Here is a 19,810-nt window from a genome sequence, read left to right as displayed (position 1 = left end):
AAACATTTTACAAAGATGTACAACACTGGAAATTCTTGAAATAAATATTTCTTATACAACTATACCTCCATCACTTCCTTATGTTTCACATTCCCATTCTTAGCAATTTAGAAATACAATTCCTTTCAGTGCTTCCCAAACTGTACTAGTTTTCAGCATACACCCTCTTCCTGGGTGGGCTTAATAGCAGGCACTTAAAGACATTGTTGAGATAGTTACTAGAAAACGTTGAACTTAGAATGGACACAGTTTCTCTCTAAGCCCAGCCCGTTCATCTCAAATCTCTCCATCCATTATTTCTCTCAGGACAGACATGGTGAGCCATGGCTGGTAGAGACCCAGAGCATGAAGAAACGGATTGGAAACATTCTTGAGCAAGACGAACAAAATGTGGTAGGGATCTAATGTAAGGATCACCAACAATTTGAAAAAATGAAAAATAAACAGGAGAAACACCATTCAATTCTTCACACCTGCTCAAACAATGTTCAAAGCTCATTTCTTACATTGGTACCAGTTACCAGCACTAACCTGTTAACCGCTGGTTCCCTTAACTACTGAGACCCCAAGTTAAGTATACTCAGGGACTGAATCGCCACACACCTTTTGAGTAGAGAATTCACGAGATTCATCACCACCTACTGTATGTGAAGAAATTTCTTCTTACCTAGCATGAACAGCCAGCCCAGGAGAAACATTTGCTCTGTAAGCCCTAAAGGAATCTTTTCTTTCAAAAATATCACCTCATTGATTACGAGAGAGTAGTGTGTTAAGACACAAAAATAAATTCAAGTCAATTAAACTTTTTATTGTTTTAAGAGGAACTAGTTGCAGATGCTAGAAATCAGAAATAAAAACAAAGTTGCTCAAATACTCAGCAAGTCAATCAGTATCAGACTGAAAAATAGTTATAATTACGATGAAAGGATACCAACTTGAAACATTAACACATTTTAATTTTCTTATTGCAGGAATAACTCTTCTGCATGTTGTAACCAATTGTTACACCATGTAATGTATCTCAAGTATTAGTGATACACCACGGAGGTGTCACATTCACAACTGTCTTCCTCAAAAGGCTGATGGAAAAACAATCGTTAAACATTTTCAAAGGCGGGCTAGACGGATTATTGATAAGAAAGCTAAAAGGTTTTTGTGAGTGTCCAGCAATATGATCAACCATGATGTTATTAAATGTGGAGGAGGTTTAGAGGGCCGGAGGGTCTGCAAGGAAAGTGGCACTGTAAAAGATGAGCAACTATTTTATTGTAGGAGGACTAGACACAAAAAAAATTCTTGCTTCTATTTACATTTTCATGTAATGTCCTGATATATTACCATGGCCCAAAAATCAACTGTTCATTTCACTCCAGTGATGTTGCCTAAGCTGCTGAGTTCCACTAGCGTTTTGTGTGCACTTCTCCAGTTTTTCAGCAATCTTGTGTCTCCTGGTACATTGTAATGCATCGTCCCCATGGTATTATGTATTGGGTACAAGACTGCTGTCTATAGTAATAACAGTAGGTGACTGCTCCATATTTATAAACACTACAATGTATGTTAATAGATGCAACAGACTTCAATACAATTTGAAACAAGTTACTGTTTATGATGTGTATGTATACAATGCGAACCATTAATTACAATTCCTTTGGGCTGCAATTCGTACATAAATGCTTTTACACACAGCATAAAAGAAAGTTGGGGAAAAACACAGTGTTTGCAATTCTTAAGAAATTTTGTGCTGCTTTGAAAGAGAAGGCTATAGTCCTCAATAGTTGCTGATAATCATTGGGAAACTAAGACAATCTTCACATCCACTTCCCCAACATTCCACACCTTAACAATCCTTTTTACTCTTCTAGTTCTCCAGGGTTTCCTGGTCTTAGATGGCTTGTATTCATTTTATGATTTTCTATTTCAGAAACTTTGCATTTGAAAATCTGCAGTTGGAGAATATTTTAAATTACTTCTGCTGGTAGGAAATCATAAACTGGCAATTTCCCAATTACCTTACTGGATGTGCAACAACAAAGCAGAAATGGAGAATTCCAACACTTGCTTCCCAGTGTTTTCTATTCTTTCAGTGTCTCAATTTGTGTTCATCTGTAGCATTTAAAGGCACATTTCTCCAGGACATTTAGTCAAAATCGGGATCGGCAATAACCAGCAGTTGAGCAGTTTATTACAGAGGCTAACGCAAGCTGGGCATGTGATTCAAATGCCAGAGCAGAACATGATGAGCTAGAGGGTGAAGTAAACAGATGAAAAAGATCTTATTATGCCACAAACAATAGGGGTTTATAGGAAGAGCTGTCCCACTAGTCAGAACAGCCCTACTCTCATACCATAGACAAAGTTACAGTCTCCTCCATCATAAATTAGCAGCACACCTAGCTAAGTCTATTCCAGTCAGTTATAAGACTAGTACCCATGAAATAACATGGCTAATTAATCCTTATCCCCGTTCCACAAAACCAGGAAAAATGCAGTCTGGATAATTACTGTCCAATTTATTTTCAGTTAGCAAAATTAAGCAGAGAGGGCATTTTCTCTTAATTGGTGCTTACTCCACAAGAGGTTGCATAGCATTCCACAGTTTAGCTTTCCCCAGGATTATTAATGTAGTTTAACTAGCCAGAGTACAGTAAAAGTAATGCAGTTTAATGACTAAAACAATGAATGGGGAGTTGAGTGGCCTTCCATGAGAGAGGACGCATTTCAGAGAACCACATGGGATTGTTCTACTGGGTACTAACAAGGACCTGATGGATTGTGTTGTTATATTGATCAGTCAAGATAAACTAATGGAACATCTCCTCTAACATTTAAGCTGTCGCAAGAGCTAGAGGTATAATATTATGAATAAAGTACATGCAGTTCACGAGAGAGATACAAACATTTCTGAAAATGAAACAGGATGTAACTTTGACATGGAGTTTAAGATGAATTCTAGAAAGCCCAACTAAAGTACAAATGAGCTTTTAAAAATAGCTACAAAAATAGAAATGCTTCAGTCCATTAATGGTTACACCAAATATGCAATCAAGATTTCTTCTGCACAGTGGGTACACAGGAAAAGCCCGTTTACCCAAGGTACATGTACTCTACACAACCCTCCTCTCGTCCTTTATCTGACCGTCACCAAATCCTCTCACTATTTTCTTCTGTGTGTTTACTACTCTTTGTGGTAAAATATTGCCAGTGTGTTCTGTAGCTGTTACTTAGTAAAAATGCACTTCAAAACTCCCTGCCAGTGTTTATATTCCACAGAAGCCTCCTCTCTGCCTTTTTCTGATTTCATCTGCATTGCTCATTTCTCATCCCATGAATTGAAATAGGAATGATAAATGATCAGTGGAGAAGGGAAAGTGAAAAATTGTTGGGGGAAAAGCTAAGTCGAATTTTAAAAACAAAAACTGGAAGAAAATTATGAGGAATATCATAGAAGTAGTGATCAGCAGTTAGATTTGGAAATTGCAAAATTGTAATAGGTACAGTTCATATCAGAGATACCTGGATTAGATTGAGTTGAAGTAGAACTATGTTAATTGTTTGGATTTTAGTATTACTGTGAGGAAGAAAATCAATGGTTTCATTATCTTTGTGAATGTCAAAATGCATTATTATATCAAAAACAATTTTACTGAGCAACAGCATGTGCATCTGATTGGAATTCATGTTAACCCCTATGTTTGAAGATTTTTTTATGCCGTGTCATACCTACAAAAAATTATCGACCCCACACTGATCAGTTCTGAATAAAGAGGTGAGGGATCAAAGAGTAACAAAAAACTAATCTGTCCCACTTACTAAACAAAACAATGTCTAAGTCAAAATGGGTGTCCTCAGGGTCATTTTTGTAGCTTATTTTCTTACTGTAAATTAACTGTTAGTGCAGGTAATGACTGAAGGAATAAAAGGGAATCTGAACGAGCATACATGAGAGAGAACAGGGTCCAAGAATATAAAGGACCCCATGGACTGGATGGCTTCCTTCTGTATCACTACAACAAAATGCCAAGATAAGCTAATGCTGCAAGACTACATAAATATTCAAGTTTGTACTAGTAAGCAGAGGATAAGGGAAAAAAGCACAAGTCGTTTTTGAGAAAAGTACATGCAATTTACTAGAAAGATCATGACTCAAAAATGAGACGATGTCATCTTGGCAATCAGTATCTATAAGCATTGCAGTTTATGATGAATTCTAAAGGGTCCAACCAAAGCACAAGTGTGTAATCCAATGATAGCACCTCCGATTGACACACTGGAGAATTTCAAACTGGAGTTTCTGGAGCTCATATGACTTATTACTGACCTATAATGATACAGTTGTGAAGATAATTTAGCTTATTGTTTGTAAAGACAAAATTTAGATTTTGATTACTTGAAAACTCATGGGAAATGTCATGCAGCTTGACTAACATGCCAAATATCAAAGCACAGTACCTGTGTACTTATTACTGTTTCATATAACTTAATATGGTTATGTAAATCTTGCACTCAAGTTTGAACAAGCCTCATATTATTTTAATTCTTAACTGCTCTCAAGTGTGGCAAAGTGAGTGACGCTGTCTCTGGCTCTTTAAGCAGATATCTTTTCTGTCAGTTCAAACAGTTCAGGTTAATATCATAAATCTCACATTTAAAAAGCAAGGTGATTTTCTTTTCCAGAAAAGTGTTCTTTCCTGACATTTGTTTAGCCTTGTCTTTGCTGTTAGTAGATTCCACCTGTGCACAAAATGACATCAATGCTTTCCAAATGTAGCGGTCAACTGAAGGATGTTCTTTATCATATTTTTGGAAGATTGTTCATTCTAACAAAAACATTTAAAGAAAGAAGAGAAGCCAAGAATGAAAAGGAGACCTGGCATTATGAGAGATTTTCTGGATTTCCACTTGGTTAATTTTAGAATACATAGCAAAAGATTAGAGAGGAAATTTTGGAGAATGAAAACAGGGAATCAGTATCACAATTGAAAAAGCATTAAATTATTGCAGTTGAATTTTCACCATTAACAACTAGTGTCACAGGTGAACACAAACTTAACTTGATCAGCCAAGTGACTGCAGTAATTGATTGATCACCTGCTATATCACGCACAAACGGGAGTTAAGTATATATATATCACCGGACTAGGCATGCCTAGGTATCACCCTGATGAAGATGGTAGAGTTTGTCATCAAAATGTCAATTAAAATCAACACTTGGACATGGCTGGAAGTCCGAGAAGAGTTTATGCATAACTGACCTTCAACTCTCCAAGGGCCTATCTACTATGCAAAAGGTATGAGTCTGGAATGAAGGAATTCTGGTTCAACAATACTCAATAAGTTCCCTCACCATCCAAGAGTGCCTGGTATGTCAAGAAGGCCTGGTATGGAAACACTAATGCCCTTGAATGGAAAATCCTATGGAACGTAGTGGATACGGCCCAGTTCATCAAGGGTAAATTCCCCCCACCACTGATCACATCTACACAGAACACTGTTGCAGGAAAGCAGCATCTATCATCAAGGAACCCCAGCATCCACGTCAAGCTCACTTCTCGCTGCTGCCATCAGGAAGGTGGTACAGGACCCTCAAGACCTGCACCACCAGGTTCAGAAACACTTATTACCCCTCAAGCATCAGTCTCTTGAACCAGTAGGGATAACTTCACTCAACTTTACTTGCCCCATCACTGAAATGTTTCCACAACATATGGACTCACTTTCAAGGATTCTTCATCTCACATGTTCGACACTCATTGCTTACTTATTTATTATTATCATTACTTCTTTATTTTATTTTGTATATGCACAGTTTCTTGTCTTTAGCACATTGATTACTTGTCCATCCTTTTGGGTGCAGTCTTTCATCGATTCTATTGGGGTTCTTTGATTTACTGAGTATGCTTGCAAGAAAATGAATCTCAGGGTTCTATATAGTGACATATGTGTACTTTAACAATAAATTAATTTTGAACTTTGAAGTGTGACTATTGACCTATTTGCTGTTATATTAATTTGTACTTTTCTCCTGTAATGGTGTTTCAATCCATGGACTGCAGTAGCTTAAAGTGGTTTACTGCCTGCTTCTCAAAGACAATTGCAATGATTGTAATATAATTCCCACCTCCTGCAAAAAATTCCTTTCTTCAATATAGCATACAATGAAGATGATCACATCAGTAATTTAATCTGCTCAAGTGACATACTTTTTTGCCAAAACATACTTGCTATTTTGAAATAAACTGCATTTTTAAGCAAAAGACATTCATTTATTGAGCAGAACTATGCGGGATGTATAGTGGAAAGCTAGAGATAAGAGTTCACTTTTATACCAATGATGATGAAAAGTACTTGTGCTTATATGGTATCAAAACCACTTGGAAGGTGTGAAGTTTCTTGGACAGGATCATCTTTTCAGGTTTGATGACTTGTTAAAAAGTAGAACCTTTATCCTATTTTCAATATCCTGATTCTGATCCTCATTGTCTTTCTATCTGTGTTTCCTGCTGGTATTTATGATATCAGATGTCCAAATAGCCAAGTTTTTCCTCTTAAGTAGCATTTATATCACGTTGTTAAAGTAAAAGTCTTTTTCTAATACAAGATTGAAGAAAATATTCAATGTAAGCAGATTCAATGAGGCTCATTTGAGTACACAGAAACCCTTTCAAAAATGGGAATGTGCAATGGTAACTTTAATTTGTCTTACCTTTCTGCTTCCTTTCTATGGAGGAATGAATGGGCTGTATCATATAAAGGGGAATCAGATATCAAATCTGGAGTTACCTGATATGCTTCTGTACTGCAAGGATTGTGCTCCAAAACTTTTCATCAGACCGCTACCCTCCAATTTTTGTTCAGTACAAAGTCCCACGAAAAGATTAGTTTAATCAATGAATTTTCTTCTACTTATTTTTAATAGAGAAAAGTTCGAAACAACAATGCAAAGTTGAATAGCTTACCTGCATTTTAACAGCAATTACTACTGAAGTAAGTTCCTTATCCAACTCCTTTACGACAACCAACTTCTTTAGTGTTAAACTGCATAATCTGGAAAACATACACAGGATTCTCTCAGGAAATATATGTGCACTGAAGCAAAACTCATTAGAACCTTAGACAGACACTGGGTCATGTGTGCTCAGTTCAATTTCCATCATGAAACAACTCCACCAAATAATAGGAATGACTAGAAATCCAATAATCCTAATCTTAATATGAGATGGGTATAATTTAAGGTGATTGGAGGAAAGTATTGGGGGGGGGGGGGGGAAGGTGTCAGAGATAGATATTTTTTCCCACCTAGAGAGTGGTGAGTGGTGCTGGGGTGGTAGTAGATGTAGATACATTAGGGTAATTTAAAAGATGCTTAGATAGGCACATGGATAAAAAAGACAGAGGGCTATGGTATGTGGGAGAGAGGGTTAGATTGATTTTAAAGTTGTTAAAAGGTTAGCACAGCATTGTGGGCCAAAAGATCTGTGCCGTTCCTCGTTGAATGGCTAAGGAAAGCAACGGCAGACAGCAAATTTGCCAAAATGGAAAAAAATCACTCTTTACTCCTATCAAATAATCTTTAGTTCCATTCTGTTGAAGACTGAGAATGATGATTGCAATACAAAAGTTATCATCCCATTAAAAATATAACAACGGAATACCTGATTAATTTTTTGTATAACATCAGGGTACACAGCTGCTAGGAGATAGGAGGTACCTCACACAGGTGGGACTGGGAGGAATTGGTCATTGTTAGGTTGCTGTTTATCGAGCAACATAGTTAAAACTCTGTAATACAGGTGAAAGAAATGAGCATTTCATTTATCCAGACCCTGCTTCTTATTAGCTTATTGACTAATGATGAAAAATGTGCAAATCGTAAGACCATAAGACACAAAAGCACAATTAGGCCATTTTACCCTCCAAGCCTGCTCCACCATTTTACCATGACTAATACATTTCCTTCTCAGCCCCATTCTCTTGCCTTCTCCCCATAACCTTTCACACCCTGATTTACCACACCACAGCCATTTAAATGCTACAGAAAGAGAGGAAAATAAACTAAAAGGAGAGCTTATGTGGAGTGAGAGGAAGGCTTTGTCTGATGTGAGAGATTTTATACAGTGGTGCTGGAAAGTTTGTGAACCCTGAAGAATTTTCTCTTTTTTTCATTAAAATGATCTTCACGTAAGACCTAAAACAAGATAAAGAAAACCCAATTAAATATTAACACAAACAATATTACACTTGTTTATTTATTTGAGAAAAATGATCCTATATTACATGTATTTTTGGAAAAAGTATGTGAACCTCTGGGGTAATGCCTTCTACGAAAGCTTCTACGAAAGGTGTTCCAATCAATGAAATGAGATTGAAGATATGGATTGTAGAGGTGTCCTGCCCCATTAAAAAGACACCCAAAGTCAGGTTACTGACAGAGCCTGCTCTTCTCAAGAAAGAGAATGTGTTTATGTGCACCATGCCTTGATCAAAACAACTTTCAGAGGAACTTTGAAGAATTGTAGAGATGCATGAAGCTGGAAAAGGCTACAAAAGCACTTCTAAAGAGCTGAGTGTTCATCAGTCACAGTCAGAGAAATTGTCTACAAATGGAGGAAACTCAGTATTGTTGCTACTCTCCCAAGGAGTGGGCATCCTGCAAAGATCATACCAAGAGTACAATGTGCAATGCTGCAGGAACTGTAAAAGAACCCACAGGTAACAGCAAGTTAAACTCTAGAACCTACTAAAGTTTCTGTTCATGTGTCCACCACAGAAAAACACTGCACAAGAATGATGTTCATGGAATAACACCACAACGGAAACCACTGCATGTCTCAAGTTTGCAAAGGACCACCTGGATGTTCAAAGATGCTTCTGGGGCAATGTTCTTTAGACAGATGAGACAAAAGTTGCACTTTTTGTCATAAATGCATATTCCTATGTTCGGAGGAAAAAGGGCACTGCACGCCAACATAAAAACCTCATCCCAACAGTGAAGCACAGTGGTAGGAGCATCACTTTTTTGGGCTGCTTTGCTCCCTCAAGGTCTGGACAGTTTGCAATCATTGAGAGAATAATGTTTTCAAAATTGTATCAAGACATTTTACAGTAGAATGTCAGGGTAGCAGTCCATCAGCTGAATCTTAATCGAAGTTATATGATGCAACAAGACAATGACCCGAAACACAAGAGTAAATCAACAACGAAATGGTTTCAAAAGAAGAAAACTTGTTGGTTGGAATGGCTGAGTCAAAGTCCTGACCTTAATCCTATAGGAATGTTGTGTAAGGACCTGAAGCAAGCAGTTCATGCAAGGAAGCCCATCAACATCCTGGAGTTGAAGCAGTTTTGTAAGGAAAAATGGTCTAAACCTCATCCAAGCTGGTGTGCAGGACTGATCAACAGTTACCGGAAATGTTTGGTTGAAGTTATTGCTGTACAAATGGCTCACACCAGTTACTGAAAGCAAAGGTTCACATACTTTTTCCAACAAGTACATGTAATATTGGATCATTTTTCTCAATAAATAAATGAGTATAATGTTTTTGTGTTACTTATTTAATTGGGTTCTCTTTATCTAGTTTTACAACTTACATGAAGATCTGATCACATTTTAGGTCATATTTATGCAGAAATAGAGAAAATTCTACGAAGTTCACAAACTTTCTAGCACAACTGTAAGTCCTTCAGCTCTCGATTTAAGATCTGAGTTGATATCAGCTATTACATCACTGGTTCATTATTGCTAAAGTGTACCAGTGGAGAGCCAAAACTATCGTTCTCTGGAGTCAAGCCCAGACCTGATGGAGAAGAAGAATAGGAGGCTTGGGCTGAGCAGGCATTTCAGTTACTAGATGAATGGCAGTACTGAGATAATATGAATTAACCGAGACCAGTAGAGAGTTTAGAGGGTCCAGTGGCTAATATAGTGAGGCAGAAAACTCATTAGCCACGTTAGCTAAATACATACAAGCTCTAGAAGATGCTTTTGGCACTGCTGAAAGTTCAGCTGATCTTATGAAGAAGTTCCAGCACACATTCCAGGAGGAAGGAGAGAAGCTGTTTGCCTTCCTTTTCAGGTTAGAGAAACTGCTACATTGTTTGCGCCACAAAAGGAACATTCAAGTGTCTGAGAGAAATTGCTTAAGAGTAGAGCAAGTTATGAAGAGGACACTGTCACATGACATGATTGTTCTACGTATTCAAATGACCCGCAAGATGCATCCTCCTCCATCTTTTACTGAGCTTTTGAGGAATGAGGAGAAAAACCTTTGAGCTGAGCTGACTTGGTGAATGTCTGCTCATGTTTCCGCTAAATGTCCATTAGGACACCTGAACTACCTGTAGGAATTAGACTACCAGAGGAATACTGCTGTAAAGGGTCTTTTGATTAGACAGCTGACTGGTATTTACTGTTACAACTGTGGAGAAGGCAGACATTTCTAGCGAAACTGAGGGACAGGAAAAGCTTCAAAAAGTAAGTCAGCGGTTAAAGAGAGAAGAAAAGACGCAAAACTACGAAGGAACCCAGTAAAGGAATGGGCTGGCCTCTTGGAGGGAATACATTCCAATCAGTGCATCAAGGGAAATATTGAAGTGCATAAGACTATTCGTAAGGTTTAGTGGGACCCAGCTCTAATGTATCCATACAGACTGAAGGCATTTATGCTAGAGGCATACTTGACACAGGTTCTCAAGTTACTTTACTTTACATATCCTTTTACAACTGGTATTTGATGCATTTACCATTGACGCCACTCACTGCCTTTGAGATTTGGGGGCTTAGTGATGATGATTACCCTTATGATGGTTACTTGTCGTTGAAACTAGAATTTCTGAGACTATTGATATGTCAGTGTTGATCAGCCCAGATCCAGTTGAAAAAAGTGAAGCTACCATTCTTGTGGAAACAAATACTCCTATTGTGAGAATGCTCCTAGAAGCATGTAAGGAGGGCAATGGAGAGATTTTTTTGAAAACTTTGTCCATTCACCCTGTGTTCAGAGCTGCTTCTGAGAAGGTGCAAGTTCCTCCTAAGCAGAAAGATGAACATAAGTGAAGAACTGAGTAATACACTCACTTTAAACCTGTCATGTTACGTCCTGGGGAAGAGGCTACAGTGACAGAGGACACCCCTTTCTGAGAGAGGTCTCATCGGTTAGCACCAGCAGAGGTTGAAGATGTTTGGCAGCGCCTGCTCAAACTGAAGGAGCTGAGTTCAGTCAGGGGGCAGGAGGAACTGAGTCGCTGGAAGGTACAAGTGATAGACGGGGGGGGGGGGGGGGGGGCGGGGAGAACATCCCCAAGTAAATTGCTTCTATTAATGAGCGGATTATAGATCCTGAAATCACAAAATTCATTTGAAACTATGATATTAATAATCATTTGATAAGTTCCAAATGCTTACAAAAGTCGTGAGGGCTTGACTAGTTTTGGTGGAGGGAGAATGTAATGCCCTGGTTAAGATTTCTACTACTATGCTGTGAAGCATTTTTATTTTTGCAGTTTTCTGCAAAAGCAGCGTGTCCTGTTAGAAACAGTGTTTTGGCTTCAGCTAAGGAAAAGGAGCCATTTTGTCCGACTTAGGAATGTGTTGTCGGCCAGTTAAGTTTGTCTTGGTACCATTTACCCAGTGGATTGCAATGGAAGGTTCTAGAGAGCTGGGCAGGATCTGATTTCTGAAGGACAGTAGTGGAAAAAATTGACTCAAGAGAGTCTGGCAATTTTGGCAGTTGGACTGTGCAATCAAGTCAATCAAGATTTGAATGGCTCAGGAGAAAGCAGCTGAATGCGCAGTCAAGGTCAGGTGACCAAGCAGTTTGAAAAGCTCAGACAAATAAATAGAGAGATAGCTCAAGCAGAGCAGCCAGTGAAGATTTGAATTGAGAGGCTTTGATAAGATGAGGTGGAGGATGAGCTTGCTCCCAGTTAGGTTTTACAATGCCTCCTGAGATGGTGATGTGCCTCTCATATGAGATGTGGCAGTCTTGGGGGAACTCCCCTCTCCTGCAGTCACATCTGCCAGAAGTGCTTGCGGCTGGGTGATATGGAAGATTGTGTAAGGAATCTGGAGTAGCAGCTGGATGACCTTTGCCTCATAAGGGAGAATAAGGTAGTCATAGATGAGAGCTACAGGGAGGTAGTCAAACCTAGACTGCTGGAAGCAGGATGTTGGGTGACAATCAGAGGGGTGAAAGTGAAGGTGAGTAGACGGGTAGTACAGAGCACACCTGTAGCCATTCCCCTTGAATAATAAGTATACTGTCCTGGATACTATTGGCAGGGACAACTGACCATGGGTGAACCATGTTTGCAGGACCTCTGGCACTGAGTCTGACCCTGTGGTGCAGAAGGGTGGGATGGAGAAGAGGAGAGCTGTTGCCTTTGGGGACTCTATAGTCAGGGGAGCAGACAGGAGATTTTGTGGACATTAGAAGGACACCTGCATTGTTTGTTGCCTCCCAGGTGCCAGGGTCTGGGATGTCTCTGATCGGGTGCACGACATCCTGGTATGAGAGGGAAAGCAACCAGAAGTCGTGATACATGTCTGTACCAACAAACATAGGCAGGAAGAGGGATGAGGTTGAGGGATGAAGTGAGTTTTGGGAACTAGGCAGAAGGCTGAAGAACAGGACCTCAAGGGTGGTGTTCTCAGGATTGCTGCCAGTGCTACAAGATACTGATGGTGAGAATTGGAGGAGATGGCAGTTGAAGGAGTTGGTGCAGGGGACCTGTACAGATTGGATGGGTTGCACTTGAACTTGAAGGGGAGCAATATCCTTGCAGATAGGTTTGCTAGCATAGTTTGGGTGTAAAGGTAGAAAGGGCTAAAGTGTACGTACTTCATTGCAAGAAGCATTAGGGACAAAGGTGATGAACTAAGAGCTTGGATACATACATGGAATTATGATGTAGTGGCCATTACAGAGACTTGGATGGCACCAGAGCAGGAGTAGATTCTCAATATTCCTGGATTTCAGTGCTCTAAAAGGGGAGGGGAGGAGGGGTGGCATTACTGGTCAGGGTAACTATCCCAGCCACAGAAAGGGGGGGGGGGGGGGTTAATGTAGCAGGATCCTCTTTTGAGTCTGTATGGGTGGAAGTCAGGAACAGGAAGGGAGCAGTTACTCTATTGGGAGTATTCTATAGGCCCCCAGGAAGCAGCAGAGATACCAAGGAGCAGATTGGGAGGCAGATTTTTGAAAGGTGCAAAAATAAGTGTTTTTATCATGGGTGACTTCAACTTCCCTAATATTGATTGGCAACTGATTAGTTCCGATGGTTCAGATGGGGCAGGGCTTAAGTGTGTCCAGGATGGATTTTGGTTGCAGTATGTTGACACACTGACTAGGGGGAATGCCATACTAGATCTAGTATTGGGTAATGAACCAGGTCAGGTCACAGATCTTTGACTGGGTGAACATCTGGGGGACAGTAACAACCACTCCCTGGCCTTTAGCATTATCATGGAAAAGGATAGAATCAGAGAAGACAGGAAAAATTTTTAACTAGGGAAGGGCAAATTATGAGGCTATAATGCTAGAACTTGTGGGTGTGAATTGGGATAATGTTTTTGCAGGGAAGTGTACTATGGACATATGGTCAATGTTTAAGGATCTCTTGCAGGATGTTAGTGATAAATTTGTCCTAGTGAGGAAGATAAAGAATGGTAGGGTGAAGGAACAATGGGTGACAAGTGAGGTGGAAAATCTAGTCAGGTGGAAGAAGGCAGCATACATGAGGTTTAGGAAGCAAGGATCAGATGGGTATATTGAGGAATATAGGGTAGCAAGAAAGGAGCTTAAGAAGGGGCTGAGGAGAGCAAGAAGGGGGCATGAGAAGGCCTTTGCGAGTAGGGTAAAGGAAAACCCCAAGGCATTCTTCAATTATGTGAAGAACAAAAGGATGACAGGAGTGAAGGTAGGACCAATTAGGGATAAAGGTGGGAAGATGTGCCTGGAGGCTGTGGAAGTGAGCGAGGTCCTCAATGAAAACTTCGGTATTCACCAATGAGAGGGAACTATGACGGTGAGGACAGCATTAGTGAGGTTGATGTTCTGGAGCATGTTGATATTAAGGGAGAGGAAGTGTTAGAGTTAAAATACATTGGGACAGATAAGTCCCCAGGGCCTGAGGGACCATTCCCCAGGCTGCTCCATGAGGCGAGGCAAGAGAATGCTGAGCCTCTGGCTAGGATCTTTATGTCCTCGTTGTCCACAGGAATGGTACCAGAGAATTGGAGGGAGGCGAATGTTGTCCCCTTGTTCAAAAAAGATAGTAGGGATAGTCCAGGTAATTATAGACCAGTGAGCCTTGCATCAGTGGTGGGGAAAGCTGTTGGAAAAGATTCTTGGATAGGATCGATGGGCATTTAGAGGATCATGGCCTGATCAGGGACAGTCAGCATAGCTTTGTGAAGGGCAGATCTGACAGTTCTTTGAGGAGGTGACCAGGCATATAAATGAGGGTAGTGCAGCGGATGTGATCTACATGGATTTTAGTAAGGTATTTGACAAGGTTCCACAAGGTAGGCTTATTCAGACAGTCAGAAGGCATAGGATCTAGGGAAGTTTGGCCAGGTGGATTCAGAATTGGCTTGCCTGCAGAAAGCAGAGGGTTGTGGTGGAGGGAGTACATTCGGATTGGAGGGTTGTGACTAGTGGTGTCCCACAAGGATTGGTTCTGGGACCTTTACTTTTTGTGATTTTTATTAAAGACTTGGATGTAGGGGTAGAAGTGTGGGTTGACAAGTTTGCAGATGACAAAGGTTGGTGGTGTTGTGGATAGCATAGACAATTGTCAAAGATTGCAGAGAGACATTGAGAGGATGCAGAAGTGGTAGATGGAGATTAACCTGGAGAAGTGAGGCAGTACACTTTGGAAGGACAAACTCCAAGGCAGAGTTCTAAGTAAATGGCAGGATACTTGGAAGTGTGGAGGAGCAAGGGGATCTGGGGGTACCTGTCCACAGATCAAAAAGTTGCCTCACAGGTAGATAGGGTAGTTAAGAAAGCTTATGGGGTGTTAGCTTTCATAAGTTGAAGGATAGAGTTTAAGAGATGTGATGTAATGATGCAGCTCTATAAAAATCTGGTTAGGCCACATTTGGAGTACTGTGTCCAGTTCTGGTCGCCTCACTATAGGAAGGAAGTGGAAGCATTGGAAAGGGTACAGAGGAGATTTACCAGGTTGCTGCCTGGTTTAGAGAGTACGCATTATGATCAGATTAAGGGAGCTAGGTCTTTGCTCTTTGGAGAGGAAGAGGATGAGAGGAGATGTTATAGAGGGATACAAGATATTAAGAGGAATAGATAGAGTGGACAGCCAGTGCCTCTTCCCCAGGGCGCCACTGCTCAATACAAGACGACATGACTTTAAGGTAAGGGGTGGGAAGTTCAAGGGATATTAGAGGAAGGTTTTTTACTCAGTGGTTGGTTTGTGGAATGCACTGCCTGAGTCAGTGGTGGAGACAGATACATTAGTGAAATTTAAGAGACTACTAGACAGATATATGGAGGAATTTAAGATGGGGGGGAGGTACATGGGAGGCAGGGTTTAAGGGTCAGCACAGCATTGTGGGCCAAAGGGCCTGTACTATGCTGTACTATTCTATGTTCTAGTCTGGCCTGGGGTCTTTTGGCAGAAGCTGGCAGCAGGGCACAAAGGAAGATGCTCGCAGAATGCTGCTTGAAGGAGAGACCTGTTGTAAGAAGTAATTTGTACAGATGAATGGTTCCAAGGAGGAAGTGCCGATACTCCTGATTAGCCAGTTCGGTTGAGATGGTCTTCGACGTAGGTTTGAACTGTGGCAGGTGTCTTTCGTGCAGAATGTGGATTCAGTGCATGAGAAAAGTGATATGCCCAACTACTTCAGATATATGCTCCAACAGTTATGTGCTCATTTAGACTGCTTTTCTTTTTCTTTCCTTTTTCTGTTAACTGTTCGTTAAAGTTAATATATTGGCAAATACATTTCCTTTGTAATTTTATGCCAGTGTACGATCTGTTATTTTTCTGGTGAGTGATATCTTTACATGGGGCAGTATTTACACAGCATTCACTACAATCAATGCTCCTTAATTTGAACATCCGAACTTTCCTGCTTGGTTGAACATATCATTCTGACCCTAGACGTGTGTTGCTCATGGAAGGTGACCTTCTCACTGCTCAGTCATGTGGCTGTTAGCAGAGATAGCTAATGAGACAAGTTTGTATACGAGCCCTGGTGAGAATGTTACATACTATTGGCGCAAGTGCCTGAGAATGCACCCACAACACAGCTAACAAGAGGCAAAATATTGTCCACACAGCTTCAATGAACCATGAATTCTGGTACTCGGGAAAGGGACCTTTCCATGTGTGTAGAGCGCACACACACAGCTTCTCCCCCAGGAGTCCTATTTTAAATGCATGAATAGTGCAGTGTATTGTTTGAACCTTTAAATTATTAACAATTCACAATTAAAAAGCAGACATTACTATAGAAAATATGCTATGATAATTCACTGTCAGTATTACAAAATTTGATAGACATAAAATGTTATTGCAGTTTAGTGAAAGGGTTAGGTTTTAATGGAACATCTCACAGGAGGAGAGCGATGCAAAATAAAAGAGATAAGGAGCTGTGCTATTAAAGTAGTGAGTGAACAAGAGGCCTTCAAAGATTTTTTAAATTGTTGGACATTAGATGAACAGGTATGTCCAAGGTTAAAGAGAAATTTGCAAACAATTGAGACTGTGCAGGAGCTAACAAATAATTAGCTTTGGGATTGTAGGTGATAATGGCTTAGTGAGAAAAATGGGCAATACACTTTTGTGTGAACTCAGGTTTGGAGGGCGGCAGATGGCAGGCAGGCCAGTTGTAAAAGGTTTGAGTATATTATGCACTCTTGGTTTATGCTATCAAGGATTTATACTGTTCATGGTGTTTAAAAAAAAACACTCTGGATTCATCACTTTCCTATAAATCTGAGCTATGTTTTTTAAAGAATTAATAAGGACAAGTGGTGAAAGAGGGGTAAAATATGTAAGATATCTATTCCTCAAACCAGTTTGTGCATTTGTTTTCATGTAATACTTCTATGCTGTAAACAAAATCATTTGAGAAACTAAGAAAAAAATACAAGATTACAAGAACTGCAGCTGCATTGAAAACAGGATAAAGATGCCAATAGGTTCCACTTAAACAGTGTCATAAAATTCAGAAAGACCCTATTGTCACAAAACAATGGCACTCCTCACCAAACAAGTATGAAGGACATTGTCATCCGCTGATGTTGAATGGTACCACGTGCTGGTCACAGCAACACAATGAATGCTTCTCCACTTTGTGCAACAGAAAGGCATTCATACAATGACAGTGAGTACAGCTCAACAGTGACTCAGTGTGCCATTCAATCAAACAGAAATAATAGGCTGGCTTTGAAAATCTACCCCAGGGACCCAGTGTTGCACTTTAGAAAAGAAGGGAGAATAAAGTAGATGTTCTTGTTACAAATGCTTTCTTTAATTTGGACAACTAATTGGAGGAGCATTTTATTCTTGTTGGCCATGCTACAAAATACCTGCAATTGTGTTTTAACATGTATTTCTAAAACACTCTATTATCTATTGTCTCATGTGGGAAATCATCTTTGCCAAACGTGCATAATCAAAGACAATGGAATTAATAGAGGTGTTATTTCAAATGCACAATACCACTGCCCACAGCTCAAATCAGCCTACATTGTTGCCAGGTGTGAAGAACTCCCCACATCCTACCAGGTCACTAACCATCAGCTTCACTGTCCAAATCATCACTTCAAGACTGCTTCTGCAAACAAAAATGGGAAAGGAGAAGGGAACAGTCAATGAGGAGAGGTGAGAAAGATAACATAACCAGAAAGGACAATCCACAAAGGCTCTGTCTGAACTCAAGATGAGCGTGAGACTTTATATCCATGACATCACTAGGACTTCTACTTTGCCAACTCCAATCCTAACTCAGCCCATTTGCTGCCAAAAGGCTCTGTGTTCCCCATTTCAGTGAACTCCTGGTCATCTCCTTAGTTGTACTCTTGGTAAACTTGAGATTATCCAAAACGTTCTACTCGCTGCTGCCATCAGAAAGAAGGTACAGAAGCCTTAGGACATGCACCATCAGCTTCAGGAACAATCAGTATCCCTCAACCACCCAGGCTCTTGAACCACAGGAGATAACGTCACTCGCCCCATCACTGAACTGCTCCCACAACCTATGGACTCACTTTCAAGGACTCTTCACCTCATGTTCCCAATAATTATTGCTTAGTTATTTATTTATTTTCTTCCTCTTGCTTTGTATTTGCACCGTTGTTGTATTTTGCACTTTCATTCTTGCCATCCTATTCAGGGCAGACTTTCATTAATACTGCTCTCCATCTTTTATTTACTGGGATTATGGTAGCATTTTGATAATAAATTTACTTCAAATTTTCAGCTCTTAGCTTAGTTTTCATGCCCTAATTTGCAGCAATAAAACCTGGGCTTGCTCCTAACTGAGCAATGCCTGGATTTTAAAATCTCTATGTAATCATGCACTCCTCACACTCTATCTTCTAACCCTAAAAACATCTCAGATAACAGCATTCCTCAAAATCTGGGTTTAATCAAAAAGCCCAAGTAAAATCACACTGGCAGATATACTTCAGGTGCCAGTTCCCCACACTTTGGAATCCCGTCCATAATCTCCCTACTTATTCACCCTCCTCCTCGTCGTTTTTGACTGAACTTTTTAGTCCTCTATCCTGACAGAGGGCCAACCTGAGGAGGGGAATCTCTCAGGCTAAACACATATACAAACAGAGAATCGAGGAGCATTTCAACTCCTCGGACCCCTGGCACATGTGGCATGGTGTACAGGTCATTAAAGAGTTCAAACCACCTAGTACTGCACCCCCTTCCAGCTCTGCTTCCCTCCCTGATGAGCTCAATTACTTCTATGCTCGTTTTAACTGAGAGAATAAGGAGGTCACCCTCAAAGTGGATCTCCCACCTGGTGAACCGCCTCTCTCACTTTCCACCTCCGATGTTTGCGCCACCCTGAGCAGGGTGGATGTACGGAGGGCAGCTGATCCGGATGGATTACCTGGCCGTGTGCTCAGAGTCTGTGCAGGGCAGTTGGCCGGGGTCTTCACGGACATTTTCAATCTGTCCCTGACCTCCCCACAAGCTTCAAGATTGCCACCATTGTGCCAGTACTGAAGCATTTCACTGCCACAGGCCTGAATGACTTCCGCTCAGTTGCACTCACCCCCATCATTGCAAAGTGCTTTGAGAGACTGGTTCTATCACAACTGAAATCCTGTCTGCCCACTACCCTGGACCCCCATCAATTTGCCTATTGCATCAACAGGTCAACAGAGGAAGCCATCTCCACAGCACTTCAGTCCGCCCTAACCCACCTGGACAGCCCCAACTCTTACGACAGAATGCTGTTCTCTGACTTTAGTTCGGCATTCAATACTGTGATCCCCTCCAAGCTGATCGCCAAACTTTCAGCTTGGTATCAGCTCATCCCTCTGCAACTGAACCTCGGACTTTCTGTCTAACAGACCACAATCTGTTATGTTAGACAACCTCTCCTCCACTCTCACCCTGAACACTGGCGTGCCTCAAAGCTGTGTACTGAGCCCTCTTCTGTACACCCTTTTCACCTATGACTGCATTCCTGTACATGGTTCTAACTCCATAATCATGTTCACAGACGACACCACGGTGGTTGGCCTGATGACGAGATGGTCTACAGGGATGAGGTCCAGCACCTGGCTGCGTAGTGTGCCGACAGCAACCTGGC

At 40.7% G+C, this 19,810-nt stretch overlaps 1 protein-coding gene across 7 annotated transcripts in view; it reads right to left on the bottom strand.

Moving 5' to 3' along the window:
- LOC132383059 (phosphofurin acidic cluster sorting protein 2-like) overlaps positions 1–19,810 on the bottom strand; it is a 301,168-nt gene that overhangs the window by 139,463 nt on the left and 141,895 nt on the right. For all 7 annotated transcript variants that reach the window (XM_059953785.1, XM_059953814.1, XM_059953804.1 and 4 more), the window contains exon 2: positions 6,960–7,047. In XM_059953785.1, coding sequence (XP_059809768.1) covers positions 6,960–7,047 — 88 coding nt within the window. The remainder of the gene's footprint in view (positions 1–6,959; positions 7,048–19,810) is intronic.

Source organism: Hypanus sabinus, chromosome 2 (assembly GCF_030144855.1).
Source record: "Hypanus sabinus isolate sHypSab1 chromosome 2, sHypSab1.hap1, whole genome shotgun sequence".
Lineage (NCBI taxonomy): Eukaryota > Metazoa > Chordata > Chondrichthyes > Myliobatiformes > Dasyatidae > Hypanus > Hypanus sabinus.
Note: the sequence above shows the minus strand (reverse complement) of the source record. Positions and strands in the feature narration are given on the sequence as shown.